Genomic DNA, 24,188 nt, shown 5'->3' with positions numbered 1-24,188 from the left:
GAGTGAAAGTGCTGCTCACTAGCAGAGCTCCAAAGCAGAACTAGCTGAGACTACTACATAGAGAAATGGAGAAAAAATTGTAATCTTATGTATGGCTGGACAAATCAGGTGGAACATTCATAGAACGCACTGGAGTTGCAGCACAGTGAAACCAGAATAAGAGGAATCAGGCCCGTGTCCCAGATGTGCTACACCACACTCAGGAACCTCCAGACAAGGTCACTGCTACCTCGAACACTATGAAGCAACACCTGCTTTATTTCCTTGCCAAAATCAGCATTTTCATCCTCATTTTAATTTTCTGCTAATGGATGTATTCCCCCCCATCACGATCATGTGCAAAGGGTGCTATTAAAAACTATGCTGTCAGAATTAACTCCGAGAGACATTTGACATGACATACCCCTCTTAGGCACTCTAATCCTTCCTCTTTGTTGCTGGCTCAGGTGGGTGAAGAGAGGCATTAGCAGTCTGGGCTCCTTTGTACAAAGGTGGATGGGACAGTGACGGTCCCCTCTGTTGCATCTGGAAGGGCTGGGGAATCGTCGCTGGTTGGACTCACGACAACTCTGTGTTGGATCTCCTGCTTGGTTTTGTCCCCAGCACAGTTTTATTAATCAAAGGGAAGTCTTTCTGGGGAAAACGTAAGGAAAAAAGCCTCTCTCCCTAACAAGGCCATTTGAGGACAGTCTCTGCCTAAGCTTGTTCCTATGTAATCCTCAACTGGATCTTTTTTTTTCTTCTCTGCTCAGTTCTTCATTCTTTAGGAGTTGCCTAAGACTTAGTGATGAAAGCCTGCCTCATTCCCTCAAAGGATCAAATCCTTTGGCCTGTTTTCCAGTCTGATTGATGTTATATCTATTAATTGTTTTCCCTCTTATTTTCTGATTTCCTACTGATATCACAGAAAGCCCTGAAGAAAACAATCTTTGATGGAGAATAACATATTTCAGAAGACAACTTCCCACCTCCAATGTTTGTGAATAACTAGAAGACTGAGCATAAATGGTTTGCAAAGCTGCTTATTAATATATTTTTCCTTCCATGACCTAAAATTGTTCATTTCTCTGTGCATTTTAGACATCCCGGGCTCTTTCCCATGCAAAAGGCAGAGGTGACCCCCTCTCTGCCTGTTGTTCATGTCCTGCCAACTGTGATTTTAAGCAATATCAAATTTTTAGCATCTACTGCGATGATGACTCCTGGCGTTTACCTACTGTTCTATCTTTCACATGCATTAGCAAGTGAGAACAGGTTAACCCACAAACTTCCCAAGGCAGATGGATTTTGTGAGTTTCCATAGATGGAGAAATTGTGGTGAAAAAATGCAGATGTCATGAGATCACAGGGGAAATTGAGATGAATTCTGGAACTGGAGATTCTCCTAGCCAGTAACTTCTGGCTCCAGATGAAGGTATATATTAATCATGGGACATGACCTTATCTGAGTCAGGTTAAGGTTTTTGACTTTTAAGAAACCCAGGCTGGGAATTCAATAGAAAAAGACTTTTGAGTCACAATATATGGCAAACTCATATTCAGGACAGATGGTATGTTCTAAAAGTAGCTGTTTACTCCTAGAATTACTCTTCTTCCTTCCTGTGGCATTTCTTTCTCATTCTGTGGTGCTTCTGCCCACAAACTTGTCTTTTCCAGCATATTTCTGGTGACAATTTTAATGAGTTTAAAAAACCCTAGCTATAAAAAAACCTCCTTCCCTGTCTTTGTCTTCTTACCTTCATGTTTCTCTCTGGCAATATCCTCTCCTAATTATGGATAAATGTACAATATTTAGTTATTTCGGAAAATGTCTTTTGTCATTATACAGGAGGTATAATTAGCAGCTTAGTTCACCTTGCTTTTTGTTTAGCTAAATGTCACACACTCTATTTGTGTTGTTGCCTTTGTTTCCGTCTAAGTGAGGAAATCAAAAATAGATTGCAAAAAGAAATACATCTTGTTTCTTTTTCTTTTAGGAAACTGCATTCAGCTCTGCTCTCCTCTCCTCCTTTCACCTTTTCTAAAGGACAGCAGGCTGTTTCAGATGTCTGCCATCCTGACCTCTCCCTTCTGACAAATCCTGACTGGTTTTATGCCAGTGTGCAAAGCAAGGGAGATCAGGATGGGGCCCAACAGACCTAACAGGAACCATACACAGGGCTTGACCCAAATCGTTACGCACCTTAAATGGCAGAACTAGACCCAATTAAGTACCTTAAAGGTGCCATTCTGTGTCAGCATCATAGTCCTGAGACAAGACTCAGCTTTTGAATTCCTCAGTCACAGTCTTAAACATTAGATTTTCTGTTATTTAAGCCGTATTTTATTTCAGTTTGGGCAACGGTGACTTTCCACTGGCACCATATTCATTAAACTGCCTCTAAGTCCAGAGCAGTATTCAAAAGTGTTGCTCATTAAATCTTGGAAAGCAGATAACCTTTCCTCTGGTATGTTGAAGAGGATGAAAAGTTATCTTTATAGAAATAAAAATAGTCCAAGAAGCACAGCATTTTTTTCCTTCCTATTCCACACAGGTTGCTCTGCTAACAACTGCAACTAGTATTGCCTTATGTTATTTCTGGATATGTTTACAATAACCCCAGAATGACTGAACAGAGATTTTTCTCTTCACATAATTAACTGGCACTCTTGCTGTAGTGTCTTATTAGTGCCCATCACCCTTGTTTCAACACTCGTTTAAGAAATAAAATTAGAGGCACAGATGCTGAATTTTACACTATTCACAATGCTAAATTTTGTTTTGTCTGCTTTTATCCTGTAACTCTGCACTTCTTAGGAAATTGAAGGCATCCCAACTCTCAAATTATGGACTTGCACTTATTTTAGGGATAATGGAACAGCAAATGTAGTTATTAGCTTGTTTGCTTGAAAGAGAGAGGGAAAAAGTAAAAGAATTATTGTTGCTTCTGCAAAAGAAATATGGAAAAAGCACTGGCTTCAAATTACATGTAATATGTGACTGAAGAAACGCAGCCAAGTGGGAACCTGCAGTGCCAAACTGTTTGCAATTAATCCCAGCTCGCCAAAGCTTGAAAAGCAGATTTTCAGCTGACATATATTACATAGTACCCTGGAATAGGCAGGCAGTGGATCCATTCGTCTGGCAAAATAGTTGTCTGTAAAGGAAGAATTCATCTGTGTAGGAGACAGAGCTTTCTCCAAGGTTACGCGCTGTGCTCCTGCAGAAGAAAGGGGCTGTGGAAACCCTGCTGCTTGCTGCTTTGATCTTGATATGGAAGTGCTGTTTCTTAGGCTTTGCCTTCTTCAGTGGAATCAGAGTAATGGGATCAGTTAAAAGAGTAAAAAATTCTCCAGAAAAAATACGAATTTTGCTACGTGCATACTGCCCTGGCTGAATAAAATGACCTGTGACAGATGCCCATCACACAGGGCAGTACTAGAAACTGCCCAAATATTCTAAGAGTATCATTACTGCAGCCTTACAGCCAACCTGGCTCGGCAGGAATAAGCAAGAACAGAGAATAAGTTTCCAGTTAATATGTTGTAAAGCCACTTTTTAGGAAATGGTTGTGTTTATGAACTTTTTGAGCATTTTCTTCTTGTTAATTTTTCCCCTCTGAAAGAAAAACTCCTTCCCTACTATTCATTTGACTTTTGGTCTTTGCAGTGTTATTTTTCATAACTACTTTGTTTAATTTCTCAAAAAATGGTAACACTTTCCCAGATGGTGCAGGGATTGGGATTTCTGGAGAACACAAATCCCACTTTTACTGTTAATTAGAAAGAATGTTGAATATATTTTAGGATACACCTGTTGCTGAATTTCTGGTGGAAGACTGTCCATCTTCCTTGCCTGGGTGGGACTATTCTCCAGGTCTCTTCCCATTGTCCCTGTCCTTGTTTGGGTTTAGTCTTGTATCTCCACCTTTATTATATGTTGCTGAAGTGAAAGCATATAAAATCTCTGTTGAAGTAGACACTTTAGGCTTAGTCAGGTTTTCACCATTACAGCCTTTTAATAAACTGGGCATGTAGAACTTCAACAGTTTTTAATGCTACTTGAAGGGTAGGAAAGAGCATCTTTCATTTGCAAGTAACAAGCATACTACTGCAGTCAGGCACAGACTGATGGTCTCATAAGCAACACTTATTTCCACTATTGTTCATGCTCATGCCAAAGATTAATCTCTGCCCACAGCAGACTACTTATCTGATTTATTTCTGTATATGAAAGAGACCCTACCCACGGCTATGGCTCTGTGCAGTAGTTGCAAGGACATCCAATTATCAGTTCATCATTTTCATTTGATTAAAGATAGTTATGATGAAGAGCCTCCCTTGTATTGTGTCCTCTGCTCTTTTGTGTTGCTGTTAGCACAAACTTAGCACTGCCTATGCAAGAGACCAGTGCTTGCCTGAGTGCAAAGCCAGCTGGACTCAAAAGGGCCTTTTTAGTAACTTCAGGGACCTTGGATCCAGCCTTTGATAAGAAGTATCATAGGCTGGTAGTCACAATAATTTGTTTCTTCAATCACAGCAAACTCCATGTTTCTAGATGCAACCAGCTCAAACAAATACACATTCAAATGAGAACACACCATAGGTGGGAAGATAAATATAATTACACCTTATTTTGCACTTGCACTTGTCCTCTAGGAGCTAAAATGAGATTTTTAAGATACTTATTATGAACATGTGCATCTGCTCTGCCATTTTGCATAATGAACACATTCCTGATCCTTAAAGAATTAGCTTCCTCTCTCTCTGAGATAGGCAAAATGAGGCATGCTGTTATTCATGTATTTATTTATTCATTCATTATTTTTTGCCTGAAGCATACTGGGCAATCCATCTTGTTCCCGGGAAAACCCCAGGGGATATGGAGAAGGCTCAGCATTCAGCTCTGAACTCAATTATCACAAATCTCATCCTATAAATTAGGACATATTGCAGAAAAAGAAGAAAATGCAGCTCCTAATAGTACATTCACTGAAAGAGAGAAAGAAAAATATGCTTTTGGACAGTTGCCTTGAGAAATGCAGGGGAGGGAGATTATCCAGCCTCCCCCAGATCCACGCTGCAGGAAGACAAGGAGCTGCTAGCTGCACTTCTAAATGCATTTTGCCACATCATGGTCTCATATACTGAGCAAAGTCCAAAGCAGCATAGGCAACATAACATCAGCCTCCACCCAAGTATCCAGAACTCAGACATGATCCTTCCCAAAAAGGAAAGCAACTTTTCTTACTCAAGTGAACTAAATCATGAGCTTTTATTTCCCCCTTCAATGACTCAGAGGATAGTTCTAAAAATATATTACTTTCTGCAGTAATTCAGATGCTACAAAGCCATCAGGAGAGCACCTATAGGGTGTGTATCTGCAGCACGATGCATGTTACTTCCACAGTCTGCCAAAACCTGCTCCACAACTGCACGATGTGCACCAACATGTCTGAACTCTGAAATGAGGACAGTTTTCCAGGGAAATATCACCAGCTCATAGGTTTTGAAATGTTTGGTACCACCAAACTCCCCACTTGCTAACAGATTGCTACAGCCAATATTTTCCTTCAGGTGATGTTTGTAAGTGGATGTGGCTCACAACCAGGGTGATTGTTGCAGTCCTCTTAATGACTACACTTACAGCAAAAGCTAGACACTCACTTGTGTCTGGCAATAGGGGAACAGGGCATGCAGATTGTGCATATGCACCACAGAAGCTGTGGAAGTAGGAGCTGCTCTTTAAAATTGATACTGGTGCATGCTTACCTCTTTGCTTTATTTAAATAGTGGTCCTATTTAATCATGTTTACTTATTTTACATAACTTTTAAAACTTATTTGGGTTCTGACTCAATCTGGACAACTACAACGGTCTTTGTTGCAGTGAGAGACCACTATTCCTGGTACCTCTGCAGCTTTGCACTGAAGGCTGAAAACTGAACATATGAATGGGCCTCAAATGGCCAAATAGCACAGACAACCCACAATTCCGTGTTGTGCAGGTTTAGGTGAATTTCTACAAAGGAGTTTGAAGGCTGATGAAGCAACGAGAAGCTTGTTGCCTGGCTGAAGTGATGCCTAACCAGTTAGTTCACCACAGTTTCTAGCAACACAGGTGAATGTATAAGGAGTGGGCTCTCAGGCTGCTGTGGGATGCTATTAGACAGGCAACATACTCACGAGTCACCAGCACTCAACATCTGAATCATTCAGTCTGGGGTGCAAAGTGCGGAGACCTGGTTAAGTAAGTGCCTGAACCTGTTAAAGTGCTAATCAAGCATGACAGGCTTGAGATAGGATGCTCTAATAAGAGTGAGGATGTGTAAGATGCTCTCTAAATATGCAGCAATCTGCCAGCTGCTTTGTATCTCTTTGCAGACTACACAGGACTGTATAGTCCATGTATTTTTCTTCTCATTTTTTAGCCTCCCTCCTTGGTACCCAATATTTATTTTCACCTGTTGCAAAACTGAGCCCCATGTAAACAGCTAAGGGCTTACTCTTTAACCAGGAACCACATATAGCATCACAAGGTCAAATAAAGCACTTGTACAACCATTAATCTCTTTTAATTTTTAACATCCTTATTTCCAGGGTGTTTCTCAGAAGCTCAGGCAAGCAGCTCTGTACCACTGGTCATCTGCAGCTGCTCTGGGCTGGACCCAAAGAGCTTGAAACCACTGGGAAGGTTTCCATTAACTTAGCTAGGTTAGGCCCTCTAACAGGAAAACATCCATCATATCAGGCTTCGTGGGATGGCTCTGCCATTGCCTATTTAAAGGTGGAAAAATCCACTGTGGGGACTATACATCCTGAACACTACAAACCCTATTTTTTCACTTGAGCTCTCATTCGAACGTGAGTCATAACACAGGTTTTCTAACCTTTTCTTGGCTTCTTCAGAGATAAGAACTTCCTTCCATTTCCTGCATCAAATCCGAAGACAGCCAACAGACTCCTTTTACTACAGCTGTCATATAGAATCATAGAATGGTTTGGATTGGAAAAGACCTTAAGATCATCTAGTTTCAATCCACTGCCATGGGCAGGGATGCCACGCACTAAACCATGCCACCCAAGACTCTGTCCAACCTGGCCTTGAACACTGCTGTCAAGAGCCTTTAGGACAGCAAGGAACCAGGGGGACTCACCTGAACTTCTAGTTACTATTTTTACTTTATCTGTTGCCAAGACACAAAGGCAGAACAGCTGCCATGGCAGAAACACCCTCCAAACTCTTTGTAGTTAGAGCAGTGCTGAAGGACCAAAACACCAGTTTCAGTGCAACTTTCAGGATAACAACTGGAGCCAGGACGACCAGACAAGTGGGTTTCTTGTGCCTTCAACACTTGCAGTCTCTCCCAAGGAAGAAAATAAGGGGTTTGCTATACTGAGTTTAAGGAACGAAATTCAGCAAGGCTTTTCTACTCTTACAGAGGCAGGGTCTTCATCTGTGCAGGGACAAATAGCACGGGTGATGTTCTCTAATACAGCCCTCAGATGGCCAATGAGGATAAAGCACTTGGTCAGGCTTTCACAAATGGGCTTTGGAGGAATAAGTGATTTCACTTATCACACAAGCTCCTGTAGAAGTCTACTAGATGTGTCAAAAACTGAGGGCTCTGTGTGCATGACCAACGTAAGGACTCTTGCTACAAACACCTGAGTCTAAAGGCCACTGCCAGAATTTAAAGAAAGCTCCAATTACAATGCAAAGACTTGGCTATAGATGTCTCAATTTATAAATGATGACTATTGGACTTTATTCAGGCAAAAACTGCATCCATTAAAAATGGAAATCCAGTGCAAATCAGTGAAGCAAACAGCTAGAAACATAGAGGAAAGATAATAATAATAAATTATTTAAGCTTATAGCTAAGAAAGCCATGAGAAAGAGGGACTATTCATCTGTAAATGGGGCAGTGAAAGAAGATGAGTCTAAATTCTGCTTCTGTAAAACTCTTGCTGACTTCACTGATTAGGCAGGAGTTGCTTAAAAATCAGCAGAAAGGGTTCTGATTTGATCTGGAAAACAATGCAAACTTCACTCAATGGACTAACCAGAAAAGCCTTTTAGCATCATTATTTGTAATGTGCTGCCTGCGGCAAAGACTCCTGGTGCTAGTCTAAGAGGTTGCACAAATTGTTACGGTGAAGGACTAAGTAGGATACGCTAGAAGGAAATCTGCTTGCAATTTTGGATAGCCTGATTTGCTTAGTTTACGAATCAGAAGAGGATTTGTCCTCTATTTCCAAAGCTCAGCCTGAGATCAGAGCAGTAAGTGCTGCTCCTGGCTTGTCTGCAGTGTCTGCAAGAAAGGATTTGACCACCAACTTGCCTTTGTCATTTTGGGTTTGTCTTCGGTTTCCTCAGCTGAATTGCTTACAATTTGCTGACAGCTTTAACTTTCATTTGTCATTTAGCTGTGCACGAAGATTCAGAAGATGCACGCAGACTGTAGTCCTTGCTTGATTTATGGCACCTTCTGCAGGCGTCCAGGTGCTCCAGCAAGCAACTGGGATGTACAGAGATCACTGTATTTCAGCAGACTCCAGCAGCCACCTCTGGAGTGACACGTGGCTGGTGTTAATACAGCACCAGCAGTTGGAGGGATGAGATTTTAAATTGTCTGTCTTTTGGGTAGGATCTATCTTAAGCCACCCTGGGATATATTCTGAAGTTATGTCAGGGTCAACTAAAGTATGTAGGTGGTTTTGTACATCTGTCAATCAGTGAGCACCTTTCAAGAAGTGGCAGAGGAATTTATGTAGGGATCCTAATGCCATTCATTAGGCCAAAGCACAACGTGACCCAGATTCCCACATTTATAGAAATTGTGAGTGCTCTGATCTAAAACCTACAATTCTGAGACATTCTGCTTCAGTTCCAGCTGTCAATTCCATCTGCAAACTGCTGGAGTTGGGCCCATACCTGAGCAAGATTCGAGGCATAACACATTCTGACGGGACAGGGGCTGATTGCATATGAAGGTCATTTGAAAGAGAGGAGCTGGTCCCTCAGTACATCAGTCTTCATGTACTGGCTTGGATACAAATGTGGGCATTGCCCAAATCCTGCCCAAAAGCCCTTTACTTCTTCAAGTTAACTACATCAAAGTTGCATAAATTTAAAACTTTGGAAAGTGTTTAATGACTTTAAAAAGATGGGGCAGCATCTTGGAGACAACCTCTAGACAAACATCTGCTCTCACCTTGCATTAGAGGAAGAGGTACTGGTACTGCCAAATCAGTAGCTCCCTTTTGCTTATGCTTCATTTTCACCCATAACCAGAGCTGGTCTGACCTGAATTCTTAGGTCTCTTGACCCACCAAATTGAATTGCTTTTAATTTTTTTCTCCAGATAGCCCCCACAAGCACTTTTAGTGCGAGGTGTCCCTGCCCATGGCAAGGGGGTTGGAACTAGATGATCTTAAGGTCCTTTCCAACTCTTACTATTCTATGATTCTATGATTCTATGATTGGATTGGTACGTTACTGATGCAAATGTAGAAACAAGCAGATAATTCAGTTTACTCTGGTCACAGACCGAGTTACAGCCAGAGGCTACCTATTAATCAGTTCTAACATGAAAAAATAGTCTCAAGAAATCCAGCAACTTCTAACTAGTAATAACTTGAAATTCCATGTGAAAACTTGTCCCAGGCAACTCACCATTTCCCTTAAACACTCAATTTACAGTTTAAAAAGAATCTTTCTTGTGCATGTTCATTTCTACATACTGAGCCCTGAATATTTTAGTAAATAACTACCACAGGAAAGTCCACAGAAAGAACTGATATCTGGAATAATTTCTGGGAAATTAATTTTGTGGTCATACATTCAGTACTAGGGGAAAGTTTGCTCCATCAGGATGCAAATTATCAAGGCTCTAGTATATGTCCAGCTCAAAACTCAGCACTCTTAAGCTAGGGCCACAAAAGCCTTGAATATAAGGACAGTCTTCAGCTGGAGTTTGGGTGTGTTAAGGGGACAATGCCATTGCAATGGAAGGGAGCAGAACATTCCCCCTCAGATCTATAGGTATCATACACAGACTCACTAGCAGGAACTGGAAAGGCCTTTGGATACTCCTCCCTTTAACAGCCACATAAGCCAAGTTCATTTTCAGTTCAGCACCCAAAGGCAACAGCCAGGTTGAAATCCCAGGTTCCCTCCTACACACCACTTCTTGCTGTTGCTTACATTGCATCTCCTTCAGGCTCCTAACTTGTATATACATTATGGGCTCTGCCCAGTACTGCTGATCACAACAAGGATATCTAATTCAAGCAATGAGAGCTTTTTTTCCTTTAATTTGTGTGAATTTCCTTTGATACTTAAAGAACAGAAAAACACCAAAACAAAATGAGGCTTTCATCTGAATTACTCAGGAGAATACAGTAAGCTATTCTAGGCTGTCAGATACGGTTGGAATTAGGTGCTTTTAGAAGTATATTATCTATTTTTATCTGTTATTTATTGCACATACTGTATTTATTGTGCTGAACATATTATGCCCCAATAGACTACTGCAGATTTCTTGGTAGGTTATTGTCTAGGTGCTGTTGCTACACCCGTTTTCAAGATCTGGAGGCAAACCAATTGGATTCTGACATTTATTTATCTTCTTAGAACGAATCTTTTTGTCTGGTAAATATGTAGGACTCGTAAAGAGATGTTACACCGCATCATGCTAATCCTCCTTACCTCATGGATTACTGACCTAATGCACAGTGACAGCCCTTTCAGAGCCATCGTCTTGCACTGCAGTAATCTGCTGTCACACGTGCATGCCGAAGTGCACAACCTCTGCACACCAAACCCGCTGTGCCCTCCCTACAAGGACCCCCAAGAACAAGCTGCTCCTGTGCAAAGCCACCCTCTAACTGTACCCGCTGCCATTGTCTATATCTGCTCCTCTCTGAGCTAAGAGGCTGCCAAGCGCTGCTTTCCGTAAGAAAACCTGGTTTGCAGACCCAGAGCCTGTGGCTGATCCGACCCTACAAGCAGAAAGCAGAGCTGCACTGGAAGGTGATTTTATAGCCCTCATCTGCTGTCCTGGCACAATCTCACAGCGAGAAAAAGCTACACCTGCAGGAAAACCACTGCCAGGCATTGAGGATAAAGCAAGGATAATGTCACCCATGTCACCTTTTGACAGTCCTGTGGTTTGGATTTTTTTTGGCTAATGAAAGAGAGAGCCGCAGTGCAAGTGCTGCATTACAGAGAACATCATTGCTACAACAGGTGGGTCTTGAAAAAGTGAAAAAAAGCCACAAGATAACAGAAATTTTCCAAGTTCATGGACAGTTGTATAATCTGAGATGTTCTGTTGTCTTTGTGTGCTATATATGTGAGCCATGGGAATTTGAAATGGGCAGTAAAATACTAAAAGACATATTTTTTTTAGTGATAATATATCAACCTAAGAAGTAAATGAGATGATATAGCAGCTTGTTCTCTCATTCACGATTTTAACATGCTGAAATGTCTACATTTTAGTCTATCTGGCTACAAGTTTTAAAGTATATGTTTATAAATCCTTGAGAAGAAAGACATAAGGTGAAACAAATGACAGTTTTGAATTACAGTTGTAATGAATATTGTCATAACAAATTCTCTCCTCACCCCAAAGAGCAATGAGGGATTCCTTCTGTACCACACCACGTTTTCACAAGTCAAACGCAGCCACTTTTCAATTTATAGCTTGCTTTTGGGCTGAAAGTCTCCACATGTATCACATGAACTCTGCTCAATGTGATTCGAAACTATTTGGTTAAGAACACCATGTTTCTAGATAATTTAGGCTGAGATTTTCTGGGTAGCACAAGGGATTTGCTACCCAAGTCAGGGTACTGATTTATCAGTGCCAACAGGCACTGATGTATCTAAATTCTCTGGGCAGCGTGTCAAGCCATAATCTTTTCAAGGTGTTGCTCTGCAGCTTGTTTCTACAGCTATAATTGCAAGAGGAAGGGATGCTGAAGTGATAGTCAAAACAATGCTTTCATAAGAAAGATTAGCCATTTTCAACACCATAGTCCTTATCGGAGTTGTAATGTATATTAATCATATGTTAATATATATTAATGAATACCAATGAATATTAATCATTAATACTTTAGCTCCATTTGCTGTTGCTACAAAACAGAATGACAATTTAAACTACCACTTCTGGAATACGTGGCTGGTGTGCACAGCATTGCTCTGAACAAGACTTCCAGCGAAAAATTAATCCATCTAGACACAATGGCTACACATTTTGCCATACCTTTATTGCACTTTTACCACGTTGCAAACAATTCCACAAAAATGCTGCAAAAGTAAGCCTAGAGCTGCCGAAAGCAGCTTTTTACCCATATATGTATATATTTACACAAAACTATCAAAAGCAAAGTTGAAAAGTAGCAGCTCAGCTATGATAGTCTAGAAAGATAAAAGATGCCACCTCCTTATGGACAAATAGTACAACTTGTCATTTTACATCACTTTGTAAAACCAACATTCAAGTATTCCTGTCAATGCACAATTAGTGAAATTCCCTTCTGGTAACCACTGTATTTATTATTATTATTATAATTATTATTTTTTTACCTTTAAAAGTTCATAGTGCCTTAACCCTTTAAATGCTGAGTAGCTGGAGAAAAAAAGCATTCAATTCAAAGAAGATAAAGTGGATTAGAGCACTTAAAGGGTTAACACAAAATACTAAGTGGACTGTCACCACAAATCAAGTGTGAGTCACAAAACTATGCCATCCCTCTTAGTTAAATTTGGTAGGTAGGTCTGGGGTTTCATAGATGTACCATATATAAATACAAAATATTAAGTAAAGGCCTCCTTTCTATACAAAAAAGGACAGGAGGTGTTTTGCTATCAGACTGTTGTCTGTCAATGATCTGAGTATTTTCTGAATCTTTCCATAATCTCTCTTTAGGAACTAATGAAAAGCATCACATTAGACTTATTTTTCTTAATGAACTAATCCTTTGCAGAGTCTACACTTTACCTACTTTGGGAACAATTATATCTCATTTCTGAATTCACTGAATTCACAAAATGGCATACACAGTCTTTTGCAAGACTTTTTTTTCTTTTTCCTCTTTGAATCTTCTTTACTTGACTGGTAAAAATGTAGTCTTGCCATTTCACTACCTCTCAGTCGTAACAGTGTTAACATCAGTGTTAAAGTCATTTTCAACCACATTGTCATAACCATCCTTTTCTATACAGTCACTAACAGCCTTGAGGACAATACGCAGCCGCCTGTCCATTGCCTCCAAGTGAGGCTGGTAGAGAATGGGAGCTATTTTATCTTTTAGTAAAGATTCCTTCATCAAGAGACTGAGTTTGTATTCCTCCTTGGCTAACAACTGTAATCGCAGATAGGTAGACTTCCTTATTCTAAGAGAAAAAGGAGAAAAAAAATGCAAATTAGTATTTTCAGCACTATTGATCTTGACAGGGCTAAAAGGCTTATCGTCAGCATAGCAGTAATAGTGTAAAAACATTATGTGATCTGAAATGATGAGAACCAGGCACTGACACAGTCCGAATGAGCAGCTGGCATTGTCACCCAGTCAGTGATCTTTGGGAACCCTTTGAGGTGGAGAGGTTTTGGAGCACAGCTCTAGAACCAAGTGCAGACAGCATTCTTGTTCCTCGGCTGGGTACGGCACCAACTGGATCCAGTGCAGCATTCATATGATCATGTCCATCTTGGCAATGACACATGTGACACATGTGCCATTGAGCTGGGGTATGAGAGATGGCAACGGCGGATCCTGCTAGCTCACCCTGTAGAGACACCCAGAGTCCCTGCAGACACAGAGCTCACCCTCTGTCCTAGTTGTGCTAAGTTTAAACTCTAATGTCACCTGTCCTGTCTGAAATCCTGGCAATGCGCACTAAGGAAAGCTGTTGTGAAGCACTCGAACAAGCTGAACTAAGCTTTGCCACTTGGGTTCCATGGGACATGTATTTTGTCTTAAAGCCTCTCTCACAGCACCTCACAGCCATGCTCCTGGCAAGGTCCTGATCTCAACAAAGCACTTAACCTGTTAGTGCCAACACTCAGGGCCAGCTTGGGACAGGGTCCCTGGACTGGATCATAACATCTCTGCCTCTCCATGGTATGCAATGAAAGATTCACTTGAACATTTCAGTCCTATCAATGGGAACAAACGTATAAAATGGGAAACAACTCCAGAGTTGAGGCATACCTGCAGCACTGGTTTAAAGGCACCAATATGGAAAGTTCATCATGGGAATATTTTCCAAACCTATTCAAAGATAAGAGCAAGAACATGACAAAGGCTGTTTTAAAGACATTTTTCCTCCCAGAAAGATTATTAAAGGTATTTACCCTCTTCCATTATCTAAGTGGATAATAAATGTGTCATTTCCAAACTTCTCAAAGGTTTCATAGTGATGTCGATCCATGTTACCTACGGAATAAAGAGAAAAAAAAGACCTTTTTCACTCTGGCTTGCTGCTGAGCCTACAGCTCGGGGCAATACAAAAGCCATGGTTCAGCAAGAAGCCCAGCACTCCACAAACACGATGGCTCTGTAAGGCAGAGAAAGCAATGGATCTACCAGACTCATTTGCTTCTACTGTGGAAACTCCTAAGTGTTTGATAGTGGAAGATGGGCTGTTATGCCTCTGGAAGTTTTTCAAGCTCTCTGTAGCTTTTACACTTAAGGTCTAGAGGACTTATCAGAAGACGAAGCCAACCTTCCCATCCTCCAGCAACCCCTCCTGGGGTACTCCAAGGAAATCCCTCTTCAAGTACGATGGCATCTCAACTGTTTGGGGAGCCGTGAGGTAGCCGTGTTCTAAGCCAGGAGAGCTTCATTGGTGAACATGAGCCCTGCTACTCCAGCTCTGAGACAGTATGGTGCGGAAAGCACATACCAGGTGTGAGGCTTAGCTTAGAGAGGGGAAAATGCATCCTTCAAGCAGGGATGTTAATCCATATGACCTTGCTAATACTGTATTAAACTTTTTGAACCACACCTAAACATCCTGGTTTTCCTCTAATAAGAACTTTGTCCAAAGTTCTGGCTGCCTGGAAAGCCAAAAAAATATTATGGTTCTAACATACAGATCAGGAGGCTACTACAGTGGTAGAGCTGAACAGCTCTCTTTGGGCACCCATGATAGGCAGACAGGTGATCTGCTTTTTAATGTCAATGTGCAGACTACTGGTGCCAAGCTATGAATGGTGGGGGTCTTGAAGCACTTATAGATGCCGCATATGGCTCCTGAGCTGTGATTTGGCCTCTCCTGCTGCAGGCTATTGCAGAAATCTCAGTAGTGGCAATGGCTGAGGATACGTCCATGCTGGCGTGTGTCCAAGGATCAAGTATGTATGTTGGCATCTTACAGGTTATATTAGCTGCAGCAGAACAGGTTGAGCATTAAAATGTCCTGGTGTTAACCACTGAGTAGGTTAGGTCACTATTACCTGCTTGTTAATAATATATTTTATTCCAATCAGGTTACATAAACAGAAAAAAAACCTTCCTGATACATACCAGAGTTGCCCTTGTGACAAAGCAACACCTCTTGTATTTTTTTTCCCCTCTGACAGTTTATAGAGCAAGCAGCAGTGAATACTACTGCAGGCTGAAAACAATATACCAATAATGAACAGGTTTTCCATATTCATCCAGGAGCTATACACTACAATGGTAAAGCACTCACGAAAGCAGAAGCCCTTAACTGTTGTGAAGGAGACTAGCCTGACCTCCCTTCATCATCACTGCATTTTGAAACATCTCTCTTCCTTTAATCTGCACTGATGGGAATACATAACCATGTAAATCTGCATTTTCTCATAATCACCTAGAACAGCACATACAGTAAATGCAGCTTCAACCATGCTTTAGCAAACTGCTGAGCTATGCAGAGCGCTGTAGAAAGAAATAGTTCTTATTCTAATTAAATGTTGCATTTAATTTTTGAAAGAGATGAAACATACCCATTAGGAAATCAAAAACTGTCATATCCATTATATCCAGAATTCTGGTCCCACTGTCATACGGGGGTGTTTGTTTAACCTCTTCACAGTAGTCTGGATCAACTTCCCATCTGGAAAAGCCAATGTTTTGATATTTTATGTGACATACAAAACTCACTGAGTATTAAAAAAAAATGTTATTTTGCAAACATCTACTTGTATCACATTCGATTGAGGGCAGGGTCAAGTAGAAGTAGCAAATTCTTAAGGCTGCTTCCAGTAATGCAGGCAACTGATGAAGATTGTGACTGATGAAAAAGGAAGCAAATCACAAGACTGAAAACTATCTGGCTAATAGCTTCGAGATTTAGGAGACCAGCTGCACCATCAGTCATATGATGAAAACATCTGAGACTTATTTAGGGTTGCTGATAGCACTGAATCTTTCTCCCTCTGATAGGACTTGGGCAGGTCCTGTTGCATCCTGTCAAAGCCACTGGTGGTATCTGTCCCATGAGGGAATTATGTCATTGAAGGTCCTTTCAGGTTCAGGACTATAAGCTGGAGCTCCTTGTGAGTCTAACTACTCTGTCCCTTTCCAGGAGCTGGACCCAGAGAAGAAATGCAGATGCTCTACTAAGCCTCAATGCTTTACATCAGGCAAGGGCAGGAACTGCAGCACTGTTTTATTTCCCTGTTGCCCTTTGCAGCTGGCAAACGCTTTGCTCACCGCTACTCACTCTGCTTTCTTGCGCTTGTGGTAGGAACGTCTCCAAGGGTTTCTCCAGGTTTTCCTTTTAGCTAAAGACAAATCAGGTAGGAAAGCAGCCAGAGACCCTTCAATCTGATCTGGTTTTCCACACAGGGCATGCTCTGTTGAGCAGTAGTAGGAGCATTCCCCATAGAAGCAGATGTTGTTGGCTGGGAAATAAAAGAAGAGAGTTTTAAAACCTACTTTTACGTTAGTGTTCAAGAATTCATAAAAGCACTGATGTTTGTATGAGCAGAAATAAATCTCAGACCCAAAACCGCGTTACCACACATAGTTTTCTTCCACTGAAACCACTAGAAAGACATTCATTTCAGTGGCTGGGATCACACTCTACGTTGAGCTCTGACTATTTCCAGTCTATTTATATTCCAAAAAAACAAATTTAAGGGTTTGGGGTTTTTTTATCCTTTCCCTTCTCGTTTCATTTTCCCAGACTGATACATCCTTTGGGAATATTTCTTACGCCAGGCTGGAACCCTAAATCCCACAGCTGAACAAGTGGCACGTGCCCAAAATTGAGTCACCTTTCAAAACCTTGGCTCCTTCAGAACAGACAACAACGTTTCATTCATTTACTTGCTGGTTTGAGAAGAACTGGCAGTTTTACTAAGGAGAATTATTTACCATGAAGGCTCACATGGGGGTGTGTGTGGAAGGTGGAAATAGCACAGATGTAATTCTGTCAGCACGCATCCCAAACACAAATTTCTTCCTCCTCACATCACATTACTCCAACAACCACACAAAAAGAACTTGCAGCAGGTTTTGGAGCATGTGTTACTTTAAAACCTCCCCAAGGCTACCACCACATGTTTCTGTACCAACAGGAACAGCCACTTCTTTACAAGAACCCCCTTCCCATGTGAATTCACTGGTGGTGGGAGAAACCAGCTCATCCCCCAACCTCAGCGTTGGTCTATGAACAAGAATAGGAGCACACCGCTGATCTTGTCAGTGTGCTACAACTCTTTCGGCATTGCTTTATGCACATAAAATGTCATTAGAGGAAGACTGTGCCCCTTCCTTATGGTTATGCATGAAGCTGAGAAGTCACATTGCTTCCCAATTCCCCACAAGGCCTCTAAATTCAAATACTGCTGCTGAGCTGATCTCCCTTTGGGCAGGCTCCATATAAATGAGACAGGAAGGGCTGGTGAATTTTCTGCCTGCACAGGAGACCCCATGGCTTGGATAGGTAAGCTGGTGGGTTTTCATCACAGTAATGCCCTGCAGCACATCACCCTGTACATCATTGTGATGTCCCCCCAGTCCAGACCTGACCTATGGCCAGCAAAGCGCCTGGTGGAGATGGTACATTGCTGATGGGCAACGCAAGGGAGACAATAAGCCAAGAAGACAGGGAGCAAGCCTGGCCCCAGTGCTCTGGAGATCGCAGAAGGGAAGGAGAAACACAGAAAACAGCTGCAACTGGGGAAGGAGGAGCAGGAGAACATAGAAGAACTATAAGGTCTTGTGATGTTTTTGATTATATTAATTAGCTGCATTATCTGGGACTGACTGCTGAGCATAGAATTACTATAATTGGACTATAAGACTGATGTGTTACTACTTGACAGTTTGTCTCAGCTCTTCATTTCCAAGCCTCTATTGATGGCTATCAGATTTGTCCATTAAGCTGCGATTGCTTTACTGTGGAGACAGCCTTTTCAAATCCCTTTGCTGTGACTGACTCGTAAGGACCACCCATCTATCTGTGCTCAGGAACAATTCCAACCCAAACCGTATATTTACATTCACAGGGTTGGCTCATACCAGTTAAATATATCCTGACTCAGTCCAGAAATATTTACCCTGTGGTCAAAAACCTTGTTGACAATTACTAAAAGAAAAGTATTTCAGGAAAGAAAATGAAGAACAGAAATTACAAAAGGAAGGAAGGGACCATTCAGCATAACTGTACTTCTAATTTTGTAATTTAAAGTGTTTTAGCATGCAGAATATCCTTTCTTAAAAATTCTTTTAAAAGCTTTTCATTACATACAAGGCATACTTAGTCCCTTAACATTTTAATTAAAAGAACAGTAGTTTGAGACTTCCCATGAGCGAAGAAGTGATCACGTCCTTGGCTATTTCCTGTGAACCCCCCAGCACAAGTCTTGTTGCTGCCCATCACATGATACACGTATGAATGTCTAAACAGAAATTCCACTCATTTTTCCTTTTAAGCAACTCAGTAATACGTATCTCTGAAAGTGAAGTTTTGAGAACTTTTTACAAATTGCATGGGGAAAAAAAGCAATCAGAGTTAGGGAAACTTGGGCTGGAAGAGATTCTGGAGGCCTCTGGTCCAAGCTACAGCTTCAGGACAGCTTCTCCAGGTTAAAAACCACCTGAAACCTTCAGTTTTAACTTGTACACCAGATGCACCAGCTCCAGGACCATCTCAGTGGCTCTTCTTCAGACTCGCTCATTTTAAAATCAAGTGTAAAGTCAACATCTAGACAAATCCAACCTAACGCAAGCCCTGGGCGCGCTGCCCTGCACTTTATAAACTCTCACAGTTTCCTTTTCAAAAATGCTATCACAGCATGGACTTGGCACAGCTTTTGCAGGGCTAATACAGGTGCCTCAACTTCTCCTTTGATCATCCTGGCAAAACCAGGAGGGCTTCAAGTCTCCTCTGAACCTTTTCCATAATTCGTGATGAAAGTGAAGAGTTGTCCAAGCACTGTGGGCAGCACTGCCAGCTGCAGATGGCCCACAAATGGGAGGATCATACTGGGCCTTCAGGAAGGTTGAGATATTCTCAGCCCGTAAAAACAGGGGAAAACCATCTGTGATTTATACTCTTAAAAGAAATTATTACAGACAAAATATTTCAAGGGGTGCCAGGCTGCCACAAAGGATGATTTACAAGAAATCACATACAAATGCTGCTTGCGGCAGGTTAGCACTAAGAGTTAGGAGATATAGAGAGCCCTTATTTCCCAGGCACCTGCTACGTTGGTGGGAAGGGCTCTCCCCTGCACTGCAGTGAGGGTTTATGCTTCCAGTGAATTGAAGCTGCTTGTGCTTCAGTTCAGCTGTGTCAGCATCACCCGCTCATCTGTGGAGGGAGGGAACCCACGCAGAGTTATCTTCATCGCCTGAGACAATTTCTTTTCCCAGGTTTCTATGACCTGGCTTCCACCTGGCAGCTGGAAGCCAATGCTGGGTTATCTGCCACCGTAACCAGCAATGCCCCTCGCGTGCTGTCGGAGCCTCTGCTGCTCACTATGTAAATCTGACCTTTCAAAAAAAAAAAGGAATTATATTAAACACAGCATTTTGCACAGTGGGAAGATAAATACTGTGTTTAATAGTTTGCTTCCAAATTTAACTTCACGAACAACAAAGCCCTGCTCCATATTGTCAATAAAAGTAACTGGGACTAATCGTTTGACAGTAATCACACATTTGTATCCAGATAAATCCTCAGGAAGGCTCGGGGGCTATGGCAGTGATGGCATTTGCTGCTGCAGTGACACAGCCAGCACGTGTGCTGCCTGCACCATGCCGTTCATCCCCGCTCCTGCTGAGCTCCTCCAGCTATTGATTTTCCCACAGAGCCCCCATTGCCTGCAATGGAAGTCCAGTCGTCCAAGAGATGGCAGAATGTATCCTGTCATTAAGACAGCAAACTTGCTGTAAAACCACAAATGTATTTTTGGTGACAAGTTACTTTCAATGGCAAAGCTTTTTCTGCCAGCTGTTATGCTCCCTGTGGGCCCAGACCTGTGGTACTTACTCTCCATTGCTCCCATCCAATTACTTGGGGTAGTGGAGGTGAAAGGATGCTGTATCTCAAGTTTCTATTAAAGAAATGAATTGCTTTGATTGATACAGAATAGGCATCTTGATATGTCTATCCTAGTTCTTCTATAGAGGCAAGTACAGAAGTAGCCTGAATTCTCTGGGGAAACATTCATTTTTAAGGTTTCTCAAAAAGCCAGGAAAAAAAAAGGGTACCAAATATAGAGAAGCACAGTTCCCATTTAAGACTTCAAGGTGCGGTAGCAAGTCTCTTTGAAACCTAAGTAGGTGACCCACATTCTGCACAGCAGGCTGAGGGTGAAATTACAGCTAGAGACACAAGCCCAGTGCTGCACCAGCAAACCCATGCTGAGAGCAGGGTTTGTCCTTTTGAAGGCAAAAATAAGAGGGAAAGGGGAAATAAGTTCTATTGGAGTGTGGTCTTTCTCCTCCCATTAAAATTGGCCAGCCCGTATGTTCTTCTCTCATCTGATAGAGGTGTTTCTGTACAGATTCCTCTCCCTCAGTACATCTGCAGAAGAAGCAACAACCACCAGGAATTTGTGTTCTTGCAGAGTGGGTAGAAACAGCAACAGCAGCAGTGCTGGCAAACCAGAAAGGAAGGGATGTTCATACATGCTGAAATGTGCAAATTTGCAGCGTGCAAACTCCTGCTTCATCAAAAATGAAACTGTTTCCCAAAAGCACTAGAGAGACAAGAGAATCCCAAGCAGTGTTTCAAATGTCTGATTTTCATTATCCGAGGATGAACGGATGCAATTCATAATGAAACCCATGCAAAAATCATGGTCTGGTGATCGAAACTCCAACTAATTACAACAATTAAAAACCAGAGTGCCTGTGTACTCATCTGCACATTTTCTGTGCGTCATTCTGATAGCTGAACAATAATTCTTCTTAGGAAGAAAAGGAACAAGTGGAGATGATACCTTAAAGCAAATTGCTTGGCAGAGCAATTCTTTTATTGAGATTTGCATGACTGTTAACAGAGGACATTTAGCAAGCCTGTGCAATTGGAGTACTGGAAAGAATCCTGAATATTTACTAAAGCAATGCATGAAAAAATTTTTCTTTTACCTGCTCAAAATAATAGGTAATTCAGAATCGCTATTGTTTGCTGAGAGGGAAAAAAAAAATCCGTAATCCCTTGGAATTGGTTAATATGAACAAAAACATAGTGCTTACTAGCTATGTAACATTGATTTCTTTAAGCTGCTGCCTCAATTACTTCCATAACGAAGGCTGACATGATTAATATGTCTCTTTTTTTCCTTGCAAATTACCATTCATTTGCAAGAGTAGCAGGGCTACTGCAGTCTGCCCTGCTGCAAAGGATGTAAGATTAATTTAAATAATTACTGACCTAATTCCATTTCTCATGTTTAGTCCAAACTGACTAGAAGTGCACTTTTCTGCAATCTGCTTTCTCTCTGATTGCAGCCTAATGCATCAACTGACCTGCCCGCTCACAGCCATTTCCAGTTTCCAGTGGAAGAAGGGATGCTGCTCTGCAGCATGCTTTGAAGCTACAACTGCCTGCAGCTTCCTGGCCCTGATTTCCATTCCCGATGGTACAAGTGAGCTGGCCCAGGTGTGGAAATTCAGTGAGGATTTTTCCAATGCGTTGCCATGCTGGTCCAGGGAGTAACACAGTGTACTGATGAGCATCATCAATATTTACCTTCTGAGGGTTTCCACTGCGAGCAATGGTCTCTAGCCCAATGGGAAGAGCTTTCTATAAAATCCATTACACGTAGTGCTCACTTAATCTTAAGAAATGTATATGGGTGCATAGAGAGGGATGCATTGTCAGCAGGCCCCATGTGTCCCCATGACCATTAATTGTCACTAAGCACCTCTGGGGATGGAGATGCAGAGACACAGCCACTTGAATGAATCCCAGATGGATCCCACCTGAAAATCCCAGAGGGGCCTTGATAACTTAATGTGGGTGCACAGACTAGTTCTATGTCACACCTCAATTTCTCAGCTTTGTAACCAGTTCTCCCTCAAAACCAACTGAATTTGCTGCCCCTCATCTGCCAGCGGGAACAAGTCAGCCTCTTCCAGTCTTTCCCCCGCTCCCTGCTCCCTCTCCATCCTCACCTTCCCAGGCCACAGGGCTCATCCTAGCATGCTCCTCTTCCCTTTTCTACCCTCAATCTGCTGCTTGAGCTGCCTGCTAGGTTTATGAATTTGTTTCTAAATGCTTAATTCAGGAACTGTATTACTTCTTCATTAACATTAATTAATGCCTGCCTTTTAAGGTCAGTATGAAATACAAGACAGAGGTTGGGCATATGTTAATGAGAATCCGACTAATTAAACTAGGGACTTGTAAAAAAGAACTCTGACAAGTAACCAACATGATTTAAGCAGACTATATTGATTTAGGAAATGTAAAATTGAAAGAAAAATTAATTGCTTAAGTGTTTTATTCTCCAGAAAAGCCTGATTTGTAGCTAATCAAATATTTTAATTGAATTTATCTGAGGCCTCTAAATAAATTTGAATAAAGGATTATGCTTGGATCATCCCCTGGATGTCTGGAATTTCATAATTACAAGATAAAGATCTTCATTCAAACCGGCAGCCTTAACTCTGCATTGCTCTGGCTGCTGTAAGCTGCTCAGTACTTGAGTACAGTTTTGTACTTCTCAGAAATCATTCAACTTCACCCCTAAGCCTTGATATACAACCTGGGAAGACTAAAAAGCAAGCAAACCTACTAATCCACGTCTTATTTGCTAAAACAGAAATAAAGTGGCTTATATTTCAAATGAGCCAAAGTACCTTGTGCGCATAAAGTTACAAGATTTTTTTTCCCTTGTTTTGTGTGTGATTGTTTGCCTACAAAACCCCAAGCAAACGCCTTCATCACGTACTGTCACCACAACTGTACGTGTAAAATTGGAGCACTCATAACACAGGGTAAGATGAAGCCTTTTGTAATTACGTAATGTATTTTACAAGTGAAGTTACTGGAATAAATAACTGCCTGCTCAACTGTGTCCCACACAGCTGAACATCAATATGAAGCTAAAAGCAACAGCCACAATAATGACTTTATTGGTGATCACAAAAGTGTGATACACATTTTTAGAGTGAAAGCTCTGCAATGACAGGGTTCTGGTTTCTAGCTAACAGCAATAAATTACAGTTACGTCAGGAGAAACTGTAATTAAGTCTTTGGACCTTGACTTAGGGATCTGGGATAAACAGCTTCTGGCCAATCACACACAGTGCGAGGGAGAGATCTCCAGAGATTTCTGCTCCAGATTGCCCATTACACAAGTCACAGCCTGAGTTCAGCAAAGCACATTTGCACACAGCTGAAATAATATGAGTTAAACTCACTGGAACAGAGCTACATGCTTTAAATTGAACGTTTCCCTATATATGCTTTCTCTAAGAAGATACTTGAGCATGTATTTTTGTGCCTTAACTCAGACCCTTAATTTCTCCACCTCTGCATCCCAGCTGCTAAACAGAGATGATACCACTTTCTCCCACCTTCGCCCATCTTTTCCTATTCCAGCTGCATACTCTGGTGAGCAGGGCATGGTTTTACCCTGTGTTTGTAAAATCCTGTTTTGTAGGAGCTACATCCTTGGCTGGGGCTACTAGATGTTGTGAAAGAATGAATAATAATAGAGAGTGGTGTTGGTTCCTGGGGTCAGCCCTCAAAACGAG

General features: G+C 41.6%; 1 protein-coding gene across 1 annotated transcript in view; it reads right to left on the bottom strand.

Annotated features, from left to right (window-relative positions):
* Positions 1 to 12,239: 12,239 nt before the first annotated feature.
* FAM20C (FAM20C golgi associated secretory pathway kinase) overlaps positions 12,240 to 24,188 on the bottom strand; it is a 60,626-nt gene continuing 48,677 nt past the window's right edge. Inside the window, exons 6-10 of the mRNA XM_030484021.1 lie at positions 16,690 to 16,870; positions 15,971 to 16,080; positions 14,351 to 14,432; positions 14,208 to 14,267; positions 12,240 to 13,389 (exon numbers count right to left, since the gene is read on the bottom strand). Coding sequence (XP_030339881.1) covers positions 13,137 to 13,389; positions 14,208 to 14,267; positions 14,351 to 14,432; positions 15,971 to 16,080; positions 16,690 to 16,870 — 686 coding nt within the window. The 3' untranslated portion in view covers positions 12,240 to 13,136. The remainder of the gene's footprint in view (positions 13,390 to 14,207; positions 14,268 to 14,350; positions 14,433 to 15,970; positions 16,081 to 16,689; positions 16,871 to 24,188) is intronic.

The sequence above is a fragment of the Strigops habroptila genome, chromosome 4 (genome assembly GCF_004027225.2).
Source record: "Strigops habroptila isolate Jane chromosome 4, bStrHab1.2.pri, whole genome shotgun sequence".
Classification (NCBI taxonomy): domain Eukaryota; kingdom Metazoa; phylum Chordata; class Aves; order Psittaciformes; family Psittacidae; genus Strigops; species Strigops habroptila.
The sequence above is the reverse complement of the archived record's forward strand: the minus strand, read 5'-3'. Positions and strand labels throughout refer to the sequence as shown.